This window comes from Pyxicephalus adspersus, chromosome 9 (assembly GCF_032062135.1).
Source record: "Pyxicephalus adspersus chromosome 9, UCB_Pads_2.0, whole genome shotgun sequence".
In the NCBI taxonomy this organism is placed as follows: Eukaryota; Metazoa; Chordata; class Amphibia; order Anura; family Pyxicephalidae; genus Pyxicephalus; species Pyxicephalus adspersus.
Genome location: NC_092866.1, coordinates 49,861,675 through 49,882,743, shown reverse-complemented (window position 1 = coordinate 49,882,743; position 21,069 = coordinate 49,861,675). Strand labels below are relative to the sequence as shown.

At 36.6% G+C, this 21,069-nt stretch overlaps 1 protein-coding gene across 1 annotated transcript in view; it reads right to left on the bottom strand.

Annotated features, from left to right (window-relative positions):
* Positions 1-1,577: 1,577 nt before the first annotated feature.
* The window catches only part of ELP4 (elongator acetyltransferase complex subunit 4), a gene marked incomplete in the record, with an annotated part of 147,620 nt that continues 128,128 nt past the window's right edge, over positions 1,578-21,069 (bottom strand). The window contains 1 exon segment of the mRNA XM_072421861.1: positions 1,578-1,788. Within this exon segment, the coding sequence (XP_072277962.1) occupies positions 1,725-1,788 (64 nt within the window).

Sequence of the window (21,069 nt, the reverse complement as noted above, 5' to 3'; positions counted from 1 at the left end):
CATGCTGCTTTCATCTTGCCATCAATTTTTACTCACCTTTCAAGTGACCTGCGCGCCTGTAGCTGATACACCCTCAGAACATCAGAGGTCCACCTTCATTCTTCACCTTCACTTATTATTAATCTCCTTCCTTTTTAACCATTATTTTTTTTATATCTTTTTCTTGACCGTTACACAATTCTACAACCTTTTCTTCCAGGTTCATTGACAGTTCTTTTGCTCTCCCCAAAGTTTGGTATCTAGCAATGTCAGTGCAGCTCTGAATGAATTAAAACTGGCTATGCACATACATACATGAATACAATCAAAGATTTGGCATGATTTATTTAAGCTCTCCAAGACTGCAGAGGATACACCAGGAAACATGGAATGGATCTGGTCCAGGATTTAAAATATTTGCTAGCAAATCGGTGACCATGTCTGAAATCACCAACCTGACACAATCTTGAAAACTAGCACACACATGCATAAAAGACAGGAGACAGGAGGGTGAAGCAGTGGTGTTTGGGAAATAGGTATATTGGTGTATTTCAGTTGTCATTTATCTAGCTCTATATTTGTGAAACGGTATTTTTCTTAGCACTAAAATGCCACTTTTTCACATTAATTACAGTGGTCAACAAACATTTTCTTGCCAAACAGATTAAAGTCATTTTAGGGTATGTTTGATGCACAGATTCCAAATATGATATTGGTTTTGCAAGATTGGCTCTAGTTTTTGAAATAATGACCTCAATATTAACCTCAAAGAAAACTAATAAAACATGAAAATGAAGCAAAATTAAACTAAATATGCCTACGTATACAAATTATTATTTTTTTCAAACTTAATGTCAATATATTCTATATTCAGTATATTTACACTAATCACAAAGAAGTCACTGGAAAACTCTGTTTGTATGATTTCCTTTTATGCTGATGATCAGGACAATCACATTGAAGGCCCAAGCAGTAGTCTGCCATCTTGGTCCTGATTTATAAAAGCTCTACAAAGCTGGAGAGGGTACACTTTCACAAGTGAAGCTGGGTGATCCAGCAAACCTGGGATGGAATACCGTATTTTCCTATCCTATATCTCTTAAAGTCAAGCACATGTTGAAGAATTAACATAGGAGGAACCAGTTTTGCAATTGCTCTGCCAGGTCCCTGACTGCTTTTCTGCTGCAAGGAAATGTGTTAAAATGTGTCAATTCATATACTTCCACAGCTCCTTTATAGTAAAATCCAGCATTTCCCAAAAAACTGCTTAATTCCTGCAATCTGCAGTAGAGGTATCTCCTGTATTTATACATTCTGTCCCTTTCTAGGAAGGTCTGTATAAGCCATGTGACTACATCTTTTCTCTGTTTCATTTTCTTCTCCTAACAGTTTGCTCTGTCACTAAACTTCAGCACATCTGAAATTATCAAAATGAAGACAGTTTTAGCAAGGCAATAGCAACATGATAGATGGTTCCCTAAGAAAACAAGCTGGGACATCTACAGATGGCCTTACTGTTACAGTAAAATCCTTTAGACTTAGGGGCGTTAAAGGAAAATTCAACCCTATAATAGTGTTACTGAATATAGGAACACATATTAGTAAAAAGTCAGACTGTTTATTTATAACAATATTATTTTTACTGAATATGTCCATCATTTTCCATATAAAAGAAGAGTCAGTAAATAATAATGATGATGTTAGTGCCTCCTGTGTCTGCCAACGTATCGGCTCTGTAGAAATCACTAGAAGTCCAGGTGCTTCTTGCCTACGGCTGCAGTGCCACATCCTGAGCTCAGCAGTTTGGCCAATCCCTTAAAAATAGTCAACTTAAAACTTGCTTCCTTGGTAGAGTCATTTTCTGTCCTTTTATTGAGCGTGCATTAAAATTGAAAACGAGGTCACAAGTTGGCCCCTTCCCATTACCATAACAGAGTATTTCCAAAACCATAAACAGTTTTTCATGGCGGTGAATAAAAACAGATTTTGCTGGGAAACTGTTCCTGAATCTAATAATTATCCTCTTCATCCTCTTAATTCAGTCTCAGTGTTTTGCCAAGGAGTGGGATGGGAGCCAGTAAGAGTCGTCAGTGGGATTATTCTTCCAGGAGTCTCACCCCAGGAGGCTGGGCAGCCGGCAATTACCAAAAAAGCGGTCCTTTTGATTTAAAGGAAAAGTTTCAGAAATGGACTAAAACGCTGAATAATGCCCGTGATTAGTAATTTGTCGCTGTAGATCAGGGGGTTCCCCCTCGACCAGAAGTGTTTGTTGAAAAAATAATAAAAACGACACCTGTGGGGAGTTTTAGTATTTCATTTTTTTTTCTTGGGCCTCAATAGGCGTTGTATAAAAAACTATTACAGGGGGCTAGGAGGACCCGGGCAAGGCGCTGTAATCACCTTCAGAAAATTTATCTGTATATTCCATTGTGATAAAGCACTGAATAAAATCTTTTCAGGCTGCAGCCTTTATATGATGCCCTGGATTTTTAAATGAAAATAAGGGTCAAATTCTCTCATTTTCCTTACAATGGAGTGAAAAGAACAACTGGCCGGGCTTGATGGCCGCACCAGAAGGTGATTTGATAAAAGAAGAACTACCACTGAATGCTGGATTCAGATCAATGCTGTATTGTGAGCACGCTCTGAGACAAACGAGCACTGGCTACGATTTAAGCTGTGTAATTAAATTTCACACAATATGAAGCAGCAAATGACATGTAAATTATGAATGGCCGATCCTTACTTTCTATGACATTGTTAAGTAAAGGGAGATGTAAGTGAATCATTAGATTATACCGGACCTCACGGACTTTGAAAAAGCTTGTCTTCTTGAGCTGTACACAGTCAAGCTTTTTTGGCAGAAGCGATGTACTCTGAGACTATATCAAACAGGGTGGGAACAATGGCTGACCAGCCTGTGATTGTGTTTGTCCACCTAGGTATAAAATAGACATTATCGCAATATTGTATCACACACCGAGATGCTTGGTTTTCACCTAAGTGTGACATGACATGATATACTCCGCTCTCATTGTTTGAGAAATCAACAGTGTGAGTGAATGAGAAAAAAGAGATTTGCTTATGAGGAATTTTTAACTTGTTTAGGACTAATCACTAAAACAAGGCTACCAACTCAGAAAAGATAATTAAAAAATGTTTGCAAAGACAAAATTGGGAACTATACAAAAAAACAAATAAAAAATTAAAAATAAAACTTTTTTTAATTTATAGAGTTTATTTTAAATATTCTTTGACTGGCACAGAAGTTACAACTTAAATTAGAAATATTAGTTATAACTTAAATTAGGAATAAAGCTGAATTAGATGCGGTTGATGTGTGTAACATATCTTTCATAAAATATTGTTTTAGTCTTTCTTACTTCTCAGTGCTGCCGATTTCTCAAGCCTCTTTCGGCCACTTCATACATGCACGTATTCCATGGTTAGATCATTGTTCTGCACTGGAGTCCTAGCCGTGACAACAGCAGATCATCTATGAGCAATGTGTCTCCATCAGTGTCTACACATCATTGCAAAGGCCCAGTTACCTTATAGTGACGGAAGTGGACCGTACCAACACAGTGGGCCTGATTTCCTAAATCTTTCAAGACTGGAGAAGATGAACTATCATGGGATAATCTGGGTGATCCATCAAACCTTGAACAGATTTAGTTAAAAGAATTTGCTATGAGTTGGCAAACTTTTAAATCCCAGATTAATTTTAGGTTCACAGGATCACCCAGGTTCTCCCATCTTATCCAGTCTTGGAGAGCATTAATAAATCAGGCCAAGTGTGTGACAGCTTGAAGTCTCAACTAGGGGTGAAAAAGAAAGAGCACAACTCGGACCATAGATGTTTCCTCCCTATAATATGAAGTCCCGCAACAAGGACCTTGTTTTAATGAAATCTGGAAATTCAAAAAGACTTAAAACAAATTTAAAACTGGATTCAGATCTATGGTAATTTTAGAATTATTTGACTCCATATGGACTTTTTATTAAACCCCTAGCATGTACATGTTTATTAAAGCTGGAGCTGAAGTATAAGTAAGTATTGCCTTAATACCAGGGGCACATGCTTTGTTATATGAATCTTGGTGTGCTTGGCATGTATTTTTTTCTTTTTACCGGAGCTACCAGAATACAAGACCAGTAGGTCCTGCTCCCTGTTTTTGTAGAGTGGCTGGTCTTGTATCTGCCCCTTCTTGTAATTTTCTGCAGACAGCCTGGACTGAATGGGCCTGCTGAGTTCCTTTCACAGATCAGCTCTCTGTACAGTCTATGTGCAGAATGGTAAAATCTGAGTTTGCAAAAGCATTTAGTGCACACAAAGTGGATTTATATTCTCAGGGCAATAATAGAATATATCAAAATAAATGTTCAGCTTTTTCCCGATTTTGGATTAAGTGTTATACTCATGTGTGTTCTATACGCTTACTGCAGTTAAATTATAAAATTATTGATAACCCTGATCATTTTATACTGAAGTATCTAATCAGTTATGCTGCAATGTAATTAATCAAAGCTTTTAAAAAATTTCCAACACATTAAAGTTTTTTGCTAGTGTGAATATAACTTTAGAAAAAAAACTTGGGCATGTTGTAATGAAATAAAGACTTTCAGATCAAAGTTGATTGCGGAGTTATAGGCCAACACCTAAAACTATCATTCTCCAGCATTCCCTTTTTAATGAGAACAAATCCTTTTTTTTCAGTTAAAGCTTAAAAAAGGGGGAAGCCGTAGCCTCTGCGAAAAGTAGCTCATTAAAAATGTGGAATGCTGCAAGAGGGCTCTCTCCACATGCAGAGCCTTTCTGGTTGAGTAAGGATCACAGGCCTACGGGATAAATGTTCCCCTCTTCTCAAGTACTTGTTTTGCACCCAAAGCCTCAGAGAAAAAGAGACACAACTTGTTAGTCAACAGTAATTTTGAAGGATGGAAAGGGATTTGGAAAGGGAGGGGGGTGAATCTAGCATCTCATCTTCCCTGGTGAGAACTCTTTGAAGCAACGCACAAGTAACTATCCCAAACACTCGGCATAATAAGGTTGGGTAAATAGTCAGACCCTCAGCCCTTGAAAAGAATAATAATACAAAAAAAAAATCAATATTATTTTTGCTTGGGATCAACATCACACTGATGGCACTTCAGGCACCCACTCTAGTCTCTTCAATTGTTTAAAAAGCAAACACCCTAAACTGAAAATCTGTGTGAGTGGCAATCCTAATTTATTGGCTGAGAGCCTTTCAGTTCTCTTTAGGTACATTCCAGTCGAAAATATCAATTGGCTCATGACAAAGTGAGTATCACCTAATTGTTAAGTGATCATTTTTTCAATCTACTCTGTACAGCAATGTTGCTACTATATGTGGCTAATGTACCCACACTCTATATACACTTTTCTATCAATTTCAAAGTGTGGGATGATCGTGTATTTATTTTATTATATTGTTTAAATATTATATGACCAAAGGCTCAATTTACCAAGCTAAGGGAATGAAGGAGAAAATTGCCCAAAAGGACACATACACTTTAATTTGATATTTTAAAAGTCTGTATGTCATGTTAAATACAAAAAAAAAATGTTCACATACATTTTCTGTATACATACTGTAAAATGTACTTAACATTAAATTATTTTTCCAACTTCTGCCTTGTACCCTTTAGCTTAGTAATACTGTAAAATTCTCACTTATTTCTAGTTCCAGTGTTATCCAGAGATTCAATTTCTCATCTTATCTACAGCTCTGCCGTTGGAATCTGGTATTCCCGCTTGTCCATTCAGATCTACAAAGATCGGCACAACATCATTCTACTCTCTTCCCATTCTATAAGTTCTACTTTTACCTGTGTAAAAACCTTCATTTAAAAATTCTATCTTCTTAAAAAGGAAGGGTTTTTAGCATACCATGTGATATGAACGATATTGCCATTACGGCTGTACTGAGAAGGGGGCATGGAGGAAGTTCTGCATAATTTTTGATCCAATACTAGGTAGCGTGTAGTGTGCAGAAAAATTGTGAGATATAAAAGAATCCATAAGAATATCTAGTATTGATGAATATGGTTATCAAATAATTTTCCTTCTCAAGATCTGAAAGCTAGATTTAAATGTCTAAAATCTGTCCAGACTTGGTAACCTGGCTTTAGACATGCTAATGATCAAACCTTCTGAAGCCCGTCATCTGTATTTAGGACCAAACCAGCCCATGTAGTTTGATGACTGCTTAAAAATTGGAAACATTTAAGTTACAAAAAAAATACTACAGCACCAAACCATAAGTGAATGTGCACTTACCGGTTTCTCTCATTCTCCCTGTAAAGTCCCAAATGTGCCTGCCAGTAGGTTCACCTACTGTGGCATCATGTGATGGGGTGTCAACAAAGAGATAATGCACCAAAAATAAGGGCAGCATTGCCACTCTCGTGTATAGCGGCATGGCTATCTGTAGCTTATCAGTTATCAACTTAGTTTTGTCAACTGCTTTCTGGATTGAAAGAACTGATTGCTACTAAAACCCCTGATTCTAGGCTGCAGTGTCTGGTAGGGGCAGCATGTGAGGGATAAAGAAAAGAGAGATTTGGCTTATTTAAGTAAGTTTTTGTTTTACATAATGATACTCGTTGTATTACAGTAACTGAACTTAGATTATTGTACAGGAGCTTTGATTTAAACTCAAGTATCCATTAAACAAAAGTTTTCCTTCAAGACAGTCATATAAATTCTTAACTCATATAATCTGCAAACTTGAAAAGAAAGTTTTACAATAACATCAATTAAAGTAAGCAACTCTAATAGGCGGTTAAACTAACTATTTCATTTTTTGGGAGGTGTTGGGGCATTTCATTAACTCAACACCTGCAAAAGTCAACACTTCGATATCCCGAAATACCTTAAACTATCAATTACACCAGCCCTGCTATCTCTTATCATTCACACAGAAGTGTGCATTCTTTTCTATTCTTTGTGTCAAAAGGGCCAATAATTAAAATTTGATGTAAACATGACAACTATATCAGCTTGGTAGAAATACAATCTCTGCATTCATATCCAGTGAAGCACAAAACACTGGGAGAAAAATTACTATCATTAAAAAATCCCACTTATTGAACAAGATCTCCGACAGTTTCATGCTTTCTGTGTAGCTGTGAATGTGTATTAAATAATAATAGTAATAAAAACGTTAAAAAAATAAATTCCTAGAATTTCAATGTTGTCTGGGGTTAAATGTCATTAACGCATGTTCTTCAACAAAATGGAGGTCAGCTGTCTAGAAAATAAGTAGGGAAATGGGATACCATCATCATAGGTTTGTGTTGACTGTCGTGTTCTGTTATCTACCAGTCTCTGAAGTATGGTGTAATTTTAAATTAGGATATGTTACTTTGTAGAAAAAAAAATCAACCAAATGAATTTATACAAGGATTAAAAGTCAACAGATTGATTGGAATTAAAGTTCTAACTATGAGGTCTCTTATAAACAAATGGTAAATGTAAGTGGTCTCTTCCAAGCATGCTTTGCCCAAGGATAATGACTCAAGAACAAAAACACAAAATATCCATGATAGGAATGTACTCCTTACAGCAAGCAGACCTTGTAAAAGACCTGAAATGACAACCACAAATGGTGCCGTGAAGAATGAATGGAAATAGAACATAATGTCACGAGCACTTCAATATACAGTATTCTTGCTTTATTGTAAAAGCACTGTCCCAACAAAATGAAGAAAAGCCAATGTTTTGGGCCATGCAGGGCCCTTTTCTCAAGGCATAGTATGTACACAGAATGTGCCACATACTTTGAATGATATATTTTTTTACCTTGCTTTATCGCATATTACAAGCCTGTACTTCAGCAATAGCTAAATGGCAGCAGGGAACCATACCTGCTTAATTTGTACTGAAACAGCCAATTGTGGTCTTCATCAAATGTTCATGTGATAGGGTAACAGAGTAAGACTAAAATAAGGATAGAGAGTCAGAGTATTAAAAACCCATTGCAAGATGTGCTTTAAGATAGGATCACCGTATTGTTTTAATAAATCTGCAGTTTATACAGAATTTAACATAAATTTCAAAATTGTTAAATGTGTGTGTGTGACTGGGTTTAGATTTCCTTAAAAAATTGGTCTACATTAAGATATTGACGATCACCTGACTTATTTGCTTCATCACTGGAGGATATCTGTTGTATGGCACAAGGCTAATTGTATACAATTATACACTGGGTGCACAAACTAAAACTTTACACAAGCACTCAGCATGAAGTGAGGAACAGACAGCACAGGGTTGTAAGCAAGCATTAGCCGCTGTTAACTTCTCTAATCACTTCTATGGTCTACAATGGACAACTCACCCCCCATGATCGTACAGTGATGAGGGCACAGTCGAGTCACAATGCACATCACTTACACTTTGTCTTTACTTTTGTGCTGTCTAGCAGGTCAAAAAATATGGGGTCTAAGGACTTTATTCCACAGACAGGCATCAAAGATTTGAAGCTCAGAGGGGATCCCATTGTTTAAGGGCAAAGCATTAGCCCCTCTTTAGCGTCATGTTATATGTCCTGCAATTAATTTTGCCACAAAGATGCGAGAGCTGAAAGATGCTTGGCCGAAACAAAGTGAATGTAACAAAAGAGGCCTGTGAAACAACAAGGGATCCTGTTTTCAGGCTGGAAAATAATTAGAATCTTGCAAGATATTACGAGACTGGAAAGGACATTAAAAGTCTCCTCCTAATGATAAAATCAACAGAACTAATTTTATTTGTGATTGTAATTAGAAAAACGAAATGCAGTAATCTTTAATATACACAGTTAAATTGTATATAACGTTTGTAAATATTAAACAAACAAAAAAAAACATGTACAAACATAGTTTGCCAAATGTTTGCAAATCCAAGTAAAACTGAAAATCTATCCAGAATTAGGCAGGCATTATGAAGGGTAGTTGTAGTATAAGAATGTATATAAATGCATTGGTTAGGTGTAATATGCAGATTCTCACAGGTCATGCAACATTGCATCATGGCACTTAAATCTTTATATGGGCCCTGCCTATGTCAGCAACCACTACCCAGAGCTCCTGCAAGACTAATGACCCAAAAATGGTGGCTTGTAACTTGTGTCTCATAGGATCTGGAACAGGTAAGTCAATGCACAACAGTGGCATCAGGGAGCAAAGATAAAGCTTTGTTTGACTCAAAGTCCCACTTAGATCTGCTCTTCGATTTACTGTCCTCCCCATCTAAATGTTTGTCTAAGAGTAAAAGGAATAAGAAAATAATCTTACATTATTTACTACCCAGGTTTCCTTCCCTCTGTGCAAAGGATTTACCAAGCCCACTTTACTTTGCAATCTGGCTGGTTACAGCTCCTTTGACGCCATCTTGTCCTGCACTATATGGGAGTATGGCAAAGTTGGAGAGTAGAGGACCAGCTGCTGAGAATGGGGGGCAAGCAGTAGGGGTGAAAGGGCCCCCCTGTATGGAGATTATTCTGCAAGGCTTTATGTAAAGGTGATTGATAAAGATGCAACCAGGTTTATTTCATAATATGGTAGGAATCATAAAGTGCTGTAACCAAAAGCGGCCATATTTCATCATACTGAAATCAGGTCTCAAATTCTGATTTGTCATGGGTTATCGAAGGTTGTTGCTGAAATAGTGAAACTTGGATGGGTCTGTTCCAGAGTTAACAGTTAAAGCTATAATTGTTTGGGTATGATGGAGCAACTAGGCAATTTAAGGAATCAACAAGGCCCTTTACTGGTCATGGTATAGTTAGCCAAGGGTCTACTTACACTTAATGTGTTTTAATCAGCAAAATGACCAGCAATGTATATGCTAGGAATAATAAAACAAAGACTGTCATTAAAGAGGTTTCTCTCCAAAGAACTGGTCATGAATACTCTGGACAATAGAAGTGGTGACAAAGGGCAGACCATACAATAGAGGTACTTAAGCAGTTTTTCAGTGGATAACTTCAAAGGATTACACTTAGCAGCCTATTCAATCTCTCTTAACATTTGAGGGGTTTACGGTAATGAAATAGAGATTTTTGAGAGGGAGAAAAGGAGATTTAATCTGTCATGAAAGAAAACAATCCAGTTCTATATTAAAATGATCATTAAATCAATGATCAATAACCAACTTGGAAGAACAAAAAAAAGCTTGCCACGGACATCAGACGTTGGATATACACATTAATATACATATACATTGTAACATTTCCAGTTATTTTTTACTTCTCTAATTTGCTCTTTATCAAAAACATTTACCAAAAAAAAACATTTTAATAATTAAAAATAAATATTTTTTTACATAATATTATATATATATATATATTGATATATATATATTTATATATATATATATATATATATATATGATCTAATAAGAACATATCAATAATAAACTACAATAAAATACAACAAAGGATTATAAATAAAGACAATGGATCACTCAAAATCAGTACTTCTCAAACAATTTACTCCAGAGGAACCCTTGAAATAATGTCAGCTTTAGAAAACCCCTGTAAATAGTAATAGGGATCAGGGGAAAGAAGCCCCCTGGTTTTCATTGGTTACATTGGTTTTCCTGCTGCTAACCCCAAGTAAACTTTCGGAGGAACGCTAGGTTTCCACAAAAACCCAGGTTGGAAATGGCTGATTTAATATGTTATTAACTCAAAAAAGAATATGCAGAGATACTCGTGAATTTTGAGTGGATTTCCATGTGTCACACTCTCACCACTCAAGCAATTCTGTTCCCATGTTGCTTGATGTTTTTCGTCAGTGGCTGCAAGCAACATTGAACAGGCAAGAAAAGAAGATGCGATACTTGCTAATGCTGGCATAGAGGTGGAGTAGTGTAAGAATGACTGGCAGTTGAGAGTGACAACGGTAGATATTCAGGACCCACGGCAGTCACAGGGCTTGTAGGTGGTAAAGGTATGTCCTACCTCCCACTATCCATCACTATCTAACTTGGCAAACAAAAAGAGAGAGACAGGCTAGACAGATTCACAGAGCGTTATTATATATTCTATTACTACCTTGTAGTGCACATAACCAATATCATTAGCATTAATGCTGTCCACAAGTTGATGGTCCATTACTTGGGCCAGCAAGGCAGCTGCAGACCTTAAAATGATCTAAAAACAATTCTGAAGTGAAACCAAAGACTTTTGGTCAAAAACTTTCAAAACATTAAAACCTGCATGCATAATAAAGCAAAGGTCATTCTAGCACCTTATAGGTGTATTGTATCTTACAGGTTTAAATACTTCCAACATCGTTATATTAAAAACAGAACAGAAATGCTTCACTAATTAATTAAAAGAATGACGTTAACTTACTTAATAATGGGCTAATTTGTGTCCACATGTTTTTGTTGTTTTGATTTGCAAAATCCCACCTTAAAAAGGCATTAGTTGCTGATCAGCCCTGAGGATACGAAGACATGTTTTCAAGATATTCTCACTTCAATACAAGTGTGTAAATCTTATGATTAGCTATTGCACCTGTGTTTAATAACAGGCATTCCTAAATGGCTCATATACTTTGAAGGATGGAAAGATGTGAATACACAATACCATCGTCTTCAGGGTAAAACATATTCAGTAGGTCTCCAAAAACCTGCACGGTTGTAGTCAAGACTTAGCAGGGAAGTCCTAGGAAACGTTATTCTATCAAGGTGAAAAAATATGCTCGTAGGCATTATTTAAACAGATTTTAGATGGACCTCAGAGAGAACTTGTGACGCCCAGTGTACTCAATGACAAATTTGCTTCACAAATTGTTTCAAAGGTCTGGCTGCCTTAAAAAATAAATGTCCTCAACAAGGTAAAGATAATCTTATAAAAAGGATTTACAGGTACTCGGCATGCTTTTTGGAACAAAGGTTAACAAGAGTGTAAAACACCTGTCTGTAAAATCTCATAAAACAATTTGTTACTATAACCATACAATTCAAAGGTTCAGTATGGCAAGTGCTGCAAGTCACAGGTTAGACTCTATTCTTTGCACTAGTAAGTTAGGGTTTATGTAGATGACATTTTAGAGGCTATCCAAACCCTGCTTGCATCAAGCTTACTTTTGCCCAGTCAAACCCCCCTTTTCCTAGTTGCTGATTGTTATTGTTTATTCTGAACTTTACATGCAAGGGACACACAATGTTGGCTTGACCATATCCTCATGCCAGGAACCGATGCCTCTTGGTAAATGTAGTTTCCTTGTGTGGCAGCTTCATAAAAAACGAATAGGGGGGCAATTAGCAATACAGTACCACTTAGTGCCTCTAACAGTCAAAGGTGAAGACATTGGCTCTTTAAGAACCAGCACTGTGAAGCAAGTGTTTGAGCGGCTGGCAAGCTGTCAGCCACTGGAAGCCACGCAGGATCCATTGATCTGGTGTGGACATGCTTTAAATGTTCTTCAATTCCAAGAAACCTATAGGCAGTAGGTGAAGGGGTGGATCTTGCTTGGTGAGGAAAGCCCAATATAAATGATGTACAGATGGCCTTCCCAACAGCTGTCTGCACAAAACCTCACAACAGAAAAAGAGTAACTTTCATGTTAAGACACAAATGGATTTCATTCAAATCAAGGATTCTGTTTTTCTTGGAAATCTCTCTTACAAAAAGAGCCACAAAGGACCCGACATAAGTCTGTAAAAAGACCTAAAAGTAAAAATCTAAATCAGGCCTAAAGGTGGCTGAAAACAAAACTGGATTACTCACTGATGTTGATCTTTTAACTCTGAATGCAGCAAATAAACTTAGCTAAACATAGGCCATATGCCAATAAAACAGCCCTTTGGTGGCCAAAGGAACTCGGCGTTCCTGTTTCTGGAAGGACACAAGCATAGAAAGACTGAACTGTAAACACTGTGAAAATAGACATTTATTCAGCCTCCAAAGTACAGAACCCATGGGGGTTACATAGTCTTGTCTTGAGATTTGATAATCTTTAGCTCAATTTCAAAAAAACATTTATTTCATATTCAAGTATAGTACTCATGCAATACACATTATAAAAAAAAAAAAAAGTAAATAGGAAGCTATGCTCTGCAGACAGGCAACGGCTCATTTTACGGACTACAAAGCAATCAGTGTGACATTGGCATAGAACAAGTTACGGAACTAAAAGGTTTGTTGTTTAGAATTTGAACGAGTTTGAGCTTTTAGTTTAGTATGTACTTCAAAATATTTGTGTTCCTTGCTTGCCCAAAACACAAGTAACAATAAATAACAGAAAGACAACACCCACAAACAGAGAAAGATTTTAGTCCAAAACTCAAAGCACTTTAATTTACTAAGAATACCAATTAGATTTAGTTATTAGGTGCAATTTGATAATTTTGGGAACTAAAGGATGGGAAAAAATAAAGTGAGATTTATACTATCCAATGTTATAATTCGTTATAATACTTTAAAAACCAAAATCATTAAGACTCCCTTGGGGCTCCTAATCATATTAGGAGAACCTAAACTTGGGTGCTTTATTATCCGGATACTGGTTAATTAGGTAATGTCTGAGCTTTAGTGTCCAATAGGGAATGCCGGGAGATAAAAGAGGGTTGGTTAGCCCTAAACTTTGGAGGCAAAAGTTGAGATTGGCATATCAAAGCACCTGAGGTGTTTGGAATATCAGGCAGAAGTATATGCTGGCTTTGGAAACAAATAGTTTTAGCGATGAGGTGAATATTGCAGCCAGGGCTGTCTTTTTTTACCCTATACCTGGGCTATTTATATTTTAATTTAAATTACAAGCATGAGTAGGGCTTTAGGTATACTGTACATTCCCCTGTAATTGCTCACATTAAAGAGATGTCTTCAGGGGACACCATAGGTCATAATCTTAGCAGAGATCTGTTATTTGTGTTTGTGCAAATGATGTGGATGATTTTTGCAACTAAAAAATGGTAAAACATTTACTGGCCTGTATCACACTTATTAATGTATACATTATATAGGGTCAGATAAGATAAGCAATATGTTGAAATAGGACTGCAAGCATTCTTTGTAGTACAGTAGATATTAGTCAACCTGCCTATGAATAGGTAGCAACTTGCATAAACATTACATAATAAATATATTAAAAACATGAATTTACATGTTCACATTATTGTCATGTTAGATAGTCATTAGTTTTCCCCATCAATAGAATATTGTTACCTTCTGCAAAGAATTCAGGGTGCCACAAACCAAGAGCCAGAGAGCGAATTTTGTCAGGTCCCTGCAACCCTCTCTACAGAGGTGTGTGATGGTGGGGGGTTTACATAATTCTATGTGTAATTGGTGTAATTAAAGGGAAGAGAGCCATAGGGGGCATGTATTGGTATGTATATAAATTCATGCTAAAAATAAAGCCATTTTCAAACTCCTTCTATCGGCATGTGAAAGTGCCCACCTACCAGGAATTCCTCTTGAAAAGACCCCTCAGCCTCGGATAGTGACAGTATGTCAGATACCATGTTATTAACTATGAATATGCATGACTGTACTAAGAAGACCAAGCTGGTTGACAGCTCCATAGTGAAATACATAAAGTAGGTTGCGTATACAGTGTATATCCCTAGAAAACAGACATAAGAGCTTCCAGACAGAGGATTCCTGTTCTGCATCTGACACTGTCTTTAATCAATTTAACCTTAGATAATGACACCATTAATGTTGTGTCTCTGAATACAATTTATTCTAATAGACGTACACTGTAAAAAAGACTTTAATTTTCTATACCATTTGATCTTTAAACAGCATGGATGATAAAAGAACAAACAAAACAGCAAAGGGAGCAAAAACATATAACAGTCATTGCTAATTTGTTTAAAGCTTTTTTTAAAAGTTACAGTATAAATCATCTAAATACTCTCCAAGTACTGTATTATCCCCAGAAGGCTGGTGGGAAGAAGCTGTAGGCAGGTAGTGGCCCCTGTATTGTGACCCAAAAAGTGCTGGGTGGCGCACCCAGCTAAAAGAGGCTGGGGAGAACACTGAAATTAATCTTGTAACTAAAATCATGTCCATTTCACACCTTTGTGTTGCATGAATGTAAATGGTAATGTCAGTGCTACAGCATTGTATTATACATTGCAGTGCCTTTTTATTATCAATGGCCACCCGTTAACCATTGTGGATGGGTTGCAGTGAGTCATGCAAAGTAACACACTAAAAAAACTGCATGCCTGTTTTTTTTTGTCTGTTCTGGTATGTTAGCAACCCATACATTCGAATAGGCTGCCTTAATGCAAATCATGTTAATGCGTTACATATTGCGAGTTAGGACCCATGCCTAACACAATGCAACAGGACAGATGGATGTCAAAGGGACCTTATAGCTTGATTTCTTTAGAAATCAGCAACAGCCTGAGTAGAAAGGACTGTTCATTGAATGCATGCTGCAGAAAAAGAAGCAGTTTGAAAAACATCATCTCTATGTGGAGGCCCACCGTTTCTCCTAATGGGCCTGGATTTATTAAAGCTCTCCAAGGCTGGAGAGGATACACTTTCATCAGTGAAACTGGGTGAAACTGGGTGAAACAAACCTGAAATGAATCTGGTCCAGGATTTAAAACATTTGCTAGCAAATAGCTTTGAAGAAATCCATTCCAGGTTTGCTGGATCACCCAGCCTTACTGATGAAAATGTATTCTCTCCAGCCTTTAATAAATCAGCCCAAAGGATTCATGCCTTTAGCTCGGCAATCAGCAAAGCTCCTGCTTATTGCATAAGGGGAGTCTCTGCACCTGTAAATCCTGAAAAGTTAGAGGTCCCTATTTGCTCCAATAAAGGTAATGACTTATTATTTATATTTCGGAACATTTATCTGTGTGTTTGATGCAATATCCTGCTTTTCAGGACTACACAGACTATTCAAAGACTATTTAAAACATAGCAATAAAAAAGCCTTTTAATACCTGATTACTGGTCCTGTACTCTGCACTTCATTGATCCATATCACTTCCTCTGAGTGATTTAGCAATAAATGTGTGTAATGTGATATAAAGCTTACTTCACATTGATCATCATTACCGTAGTAAATATGAAATATACAAGTTAATTGAACTAAAAAATTTTTCTTATATTAAAAAACGAAATCTATTCGCTTTAACATTAACTGTTTGAAGGCAAACACATGGGATAACTATTCTTGCCGGGTAACCTCTTGAAGAAAAAGAAACTACATTCAATCCATGGAAAGCATCTTGTTGAAAGCTGTGATCTTTAATGGGGTCTTAAAGACAATCCTTATTCTTTTCACATATGTTCCCCACATTCATTAACTGGAGCTCCTTTCTTTTCCTTAGTATCAAAGCTTTACACATTTCACTATGTGTATAAATTAAATGTGCTACTAACACAATATGCTTAAAAAAAGTCAGCTGGAAAAGAAATGTTGAAACATTTATGATGCTTATTAACACAGACAGAACAATCCAACAACACATTTAACAATTAATGTTCTGTGAAGGCAAACACATATGCTTTCCTGGCACCCAGAGAGAGAAAACAAAATATGGCAGAAAGGAAGGGCAAGGAGAGCGAGCAGAACGTAGCGGAGATTCAGATATATTCGTTTTTGGTAAATGCTGAAAAATTAACCATCAGTTTCATATTTCCCATAGACTCAATTAGTGATATATATGTGCTTGAATAGCTAGGTTTGTACTCCTGTGGTGGCTAATATGAGGGGCCCTCAGTTTCTCTGTTGCAATTTCTTTCTTATATTTGCAGAATTCCAAGAAGCACAGAAACACAAAGGTGGGCAATATACTCCCAACATTTCAGATAGACAAAAACATAATGGCCAGAAATCCTTGATGTTCTGCAATTGTGTAACTGTGACCAATTCTGGCCATATATAAGGAAATAGTAGCAGTAGTAATCATTGTCCACTAGTGCAACCAGAGTTTAGTTTCGGCAATGGAAGTACCAATCAATGCAATGTAGCAGTAATAACATCAAAGTGCCGAGTGTAATTGCCCAAAACTCCCTTACATCTATTTAGTGGCCCTCGTCCATTTTGTTCCCCCAGATTGTTACACTGATCATGAAGCTTTCACTTTCTTGCATAATTTTGCAATAGAACACATATAAAATGTAAATACTGCAGTTAAGACTATTGTTATGTGTACATACGCCATCAAAGCGTTGCAGCTCTTTGGATAGTTATTCTACTCATTTTACCACACTGTTTTATTTCTGTTTAAAGACTGGCATTTACCTTGGAGGAAAATAAAGAAAAAACAAGTAGGAAAGGTTTTTCCAACTCTTACCCTGTAATCCTGGATCCCCCTGCAGACGTCCTAGCAATGTGAGATATTCACCAGATTCACCCATTGTCCTCTAAGGTCTATGAGCAATACGTTTTTTTCCCAGTACACATTGACATCGTAAATCTTACTTGCTATACTACGATTATGTGATATTTATCATTATAAACTTTATAAAGCAGCTGTATGAAAGTCCCCGCTAACCTAAACTATTAGTAATAATTTGACCAGCCAAAACATTTACGTTGTTCTATAAAATAAACCGGATGATGGAGTGTTCTTTGTGCCCTGCGAGGGGAATATAAAGACAGAAGTTAAAGTACAGTTCACGACTAAAAATAACTGCTTCCTTTAAACCCTAAATTACCTAATCTTTGACACTTTCCTGAAACATTGACATGCATTTAGGAGCTGTTGTACATAAGCCTGTTAGCAGTTTACATGCATTTAAGACAAGTATGCTTATCCTGAAGTTATCACCGAAAGGCACTACCTGTTATATCCTTTGTCATATGACGTTCAAATAGAAAGGTCTAAAGATGGCCCTGAGCTTGTACCTGCAATGTTGCAAATGTTGCTCAGTTTTTCCTTGTTGCTTTAAAAGCCACATAAGGCTTGGATGGCTTTGGATCATAACTGCTCTGGGAACCAATCATCAATTCTGACCCCACAACTGATCCAAGGTTTTACAGCTGCAGATAATTTAATAACAGTGACTACAACTCAAAACTTGTTATTGACTATTGTGGGTCCTTATAACTCAAGATTCAACGAGAATCCCTTATTGTTCATCTTTGCAATCTAAACCTTCCAGTTTAAAGGTCTTTTGACAATGAACTTTGTGACATGCCTAGAAAAGGGACAAGAATGTTTGTATAATGGAAATTTAAAACCAAGAGAATCACCACTGGAATTACACCACCTAAGGAATAAAAGGAAATCTCGGGAGACTTAAAAGATAATTTAGCAGACGGTGTATTGGGAGGGCATTGCGAGCAATGAGAAAAGGAAAGCCTCCATCTCTTGGCTTGTCCAAGCATGCTGCAATTAATCTTCAAGGATTTACAAGCACTTGACATCAACACCTTCATACAATATAATTGCGTGTACACTGCTTAGCAGTGATGCTTTACCCTCTATGTCAAGCTTTAAATCGCATTTCACACATGCCAAAGTTTACTATTGCTCCTGGGTTTAATGCACTGGAAGACCCCAGGATAACGGTGCATGGGAAACTGTATACATATGCTATTGAATGCAAATATGAAAAAAGAAAAAACAAAAACAAAAGTTAAAGTACAAATTAAACCAAGACACAACAACAAGAACAGAAAGTGGACACAAATGGAAATATACTTCATCACTGTGAACACCCTTTAACACCTATGGGATTTAATGAATGTTAATGGACGAGCACAGGTTTGGCATTGTTACTTTTTTTTTTTTTTTTCACACACTTTATAAAGGATTTTGATGGGAATGACAACACATGTCAACACACGACAACACACCTGGTCTAAGCAAAAAAAGAAATACAAGAATATATGCCTTTTTAGGAGTAAAAAGGATGATTATGGAAATACCTTGTTACAGAAAATCTGGTAATAATATAGTATAATATGATTCCTATTAAAGTGGAACAAAATTTCCACTAAAAGAAATGTGTTCAAGCAGGGTTTTATTGCAGAAAGAGACAGGTGATGCCCCTGATACAATAAAACATACTCACCTGCTTGATCGCTCCCTTAAATGTCAGAATTTCTGCGCTACTATTCGCCAGGACTAAATAAACTCCTTTGTGCCCGAATGCACATCCTGGTCCAGCCAATCAAGATGGCCATATATCTAAACAAGGAAGAGGAGAAGATGGAGGCTTCTGCAACAGAACTGGGCAGATGGGTAGAACCCTTGAAAAAACATTTCAAGTCCTCAGGGAACCCTTTCTATAATAAATATAGCCACAGCTCACAGTACATTATTGTGGCAGTCAGTGGGGAGAATGCCTCATTCATTGCCAGTGGAAAGAATGTCACCCTTACAGATAACTAAAAAGATCACTGGTCTGAGAGACACAAATTGCTCATTGCTCAAGGAACCCCTAACTACCTCTGGGGGAAGGTTTCCATGGAACACTTGTTGAGAAACACTGCCTAGTAAGCAGGATCTGTTCCCTCCATAGTTTAGAACCAGCCACCTAAACTCCCTCTCCTGAGAGCCAGGAAGGAGATGTACAACTAGATATACTGTTACCTTCAACACAGTTTTCTAACATAAGAAAGTGAAGAGCCCAGTGAAGCTCATCAATTAGGACATGTATGTCCAACTCCAGTTCTCCATGACCAAGAACTGCCTACAGTTTTATTATTTCTTTCACAGGCAAGCTGTATATTTATTAAGACAAAACTAAAACATCCATTGTTATCTAATACACGTAATTGCCATGCCAGTAATTTATCTGGTATCTGGAGTTCACATTTGTTTTTGATCAATGCTATATTGCACCTTAGTTCTCCTTTTCTTTTAGTATGGCCATGTAACTTCCTTATTCCTTTAGATCCATGTAGTTCAGTTACATCACTTTTTCAACAAATGCAAAAAGATTATGGAGCATAATGAACTAGTACCTTCTCTACTTAGCTCCTATTACTAAGTTGCCCAAGACAACATTCTTTCAATTCAAGCTGGCCTGAAGGCATCTTGACTTGTCTTTTTTGAAGATTATCCAACCCGTTATTCAAGGTATGTGCAATGTTCTCCTGTTGTTTTAATTTACAAATATCCAGAGGGAACCTTTGGCTTGCCAAAAAGTGGTGTTTAAGAAACTGGTAGAGTGTTAATATCTAAACGATCAATAGAAGATATAGTAATTAAAACAAAGGTAGAATCACTGTCAATAATTTTGTGCCCTGCTTCCCTTCCTCTGTGTGCAAAAGGAAAAACAGAAGAGTTTAGATTTGTACTGAAATACAGGTCACACCAGACCAATGCCTAACTGATATTAAACAATTTAAATTTTAAACTGAATGGAGTGACAACATGAGCAGACAGAGAGATTATATTGAGATGGTGGAAAGTCCATATGAACTTGTTACCAGTCATAGTGATTATATGACGCTAATATGAATATATAATTTTTTGTATATTATTGACTATAGTAATAAGGTTAGATTGGGCTGATCTAATGGTTAATGTACCTCACTCAAGCTATTTCATAAACTTTATAATGAAATACAAATATGGCTTTATTACCAAATTGCCACAAACACATATTTTGGTTGCAAATATTGAATATTCTGTCTATTATTTACGTGGACCTGTCCTTCTTCCTCTACATTTATATATGTCTTGCCATTGAACTAGAGTCATTTACATTGAGGTGTTGTGTTTGATCTCCACAAGTGACACTGTTTGCATTAGACATAAGTAAAAGACAGCTCAGTTGTTAATTATAATTCTATGCATAGTAAAATGTAAATGTTGTTTTATAGAAATACGTACATGATTATTCTGTCTTGAACTACTCCCAAAGAAACCAATGACCTATCCGTGAATTATGTTGAGTTTGATGACAAAAGATAAAGTTAGCTCTATAAATATTTTGACAGAGACAACTTTTTTCTAATTTTGGTTCTGTACATTAGCAGAATTTTTTTTTAAAGAAACAACTCAGATGCAGTTGAACTGCAGACTTTCAGCTTTATTTCAGTGGGTTGAATAAAAAGATTTACACAATCATTTCATTTCAAGGGCTCAAAAGTAATTGGACAATTGACTCAAAGGCTATTTCATGGGCTGGTATGGGCAATTCC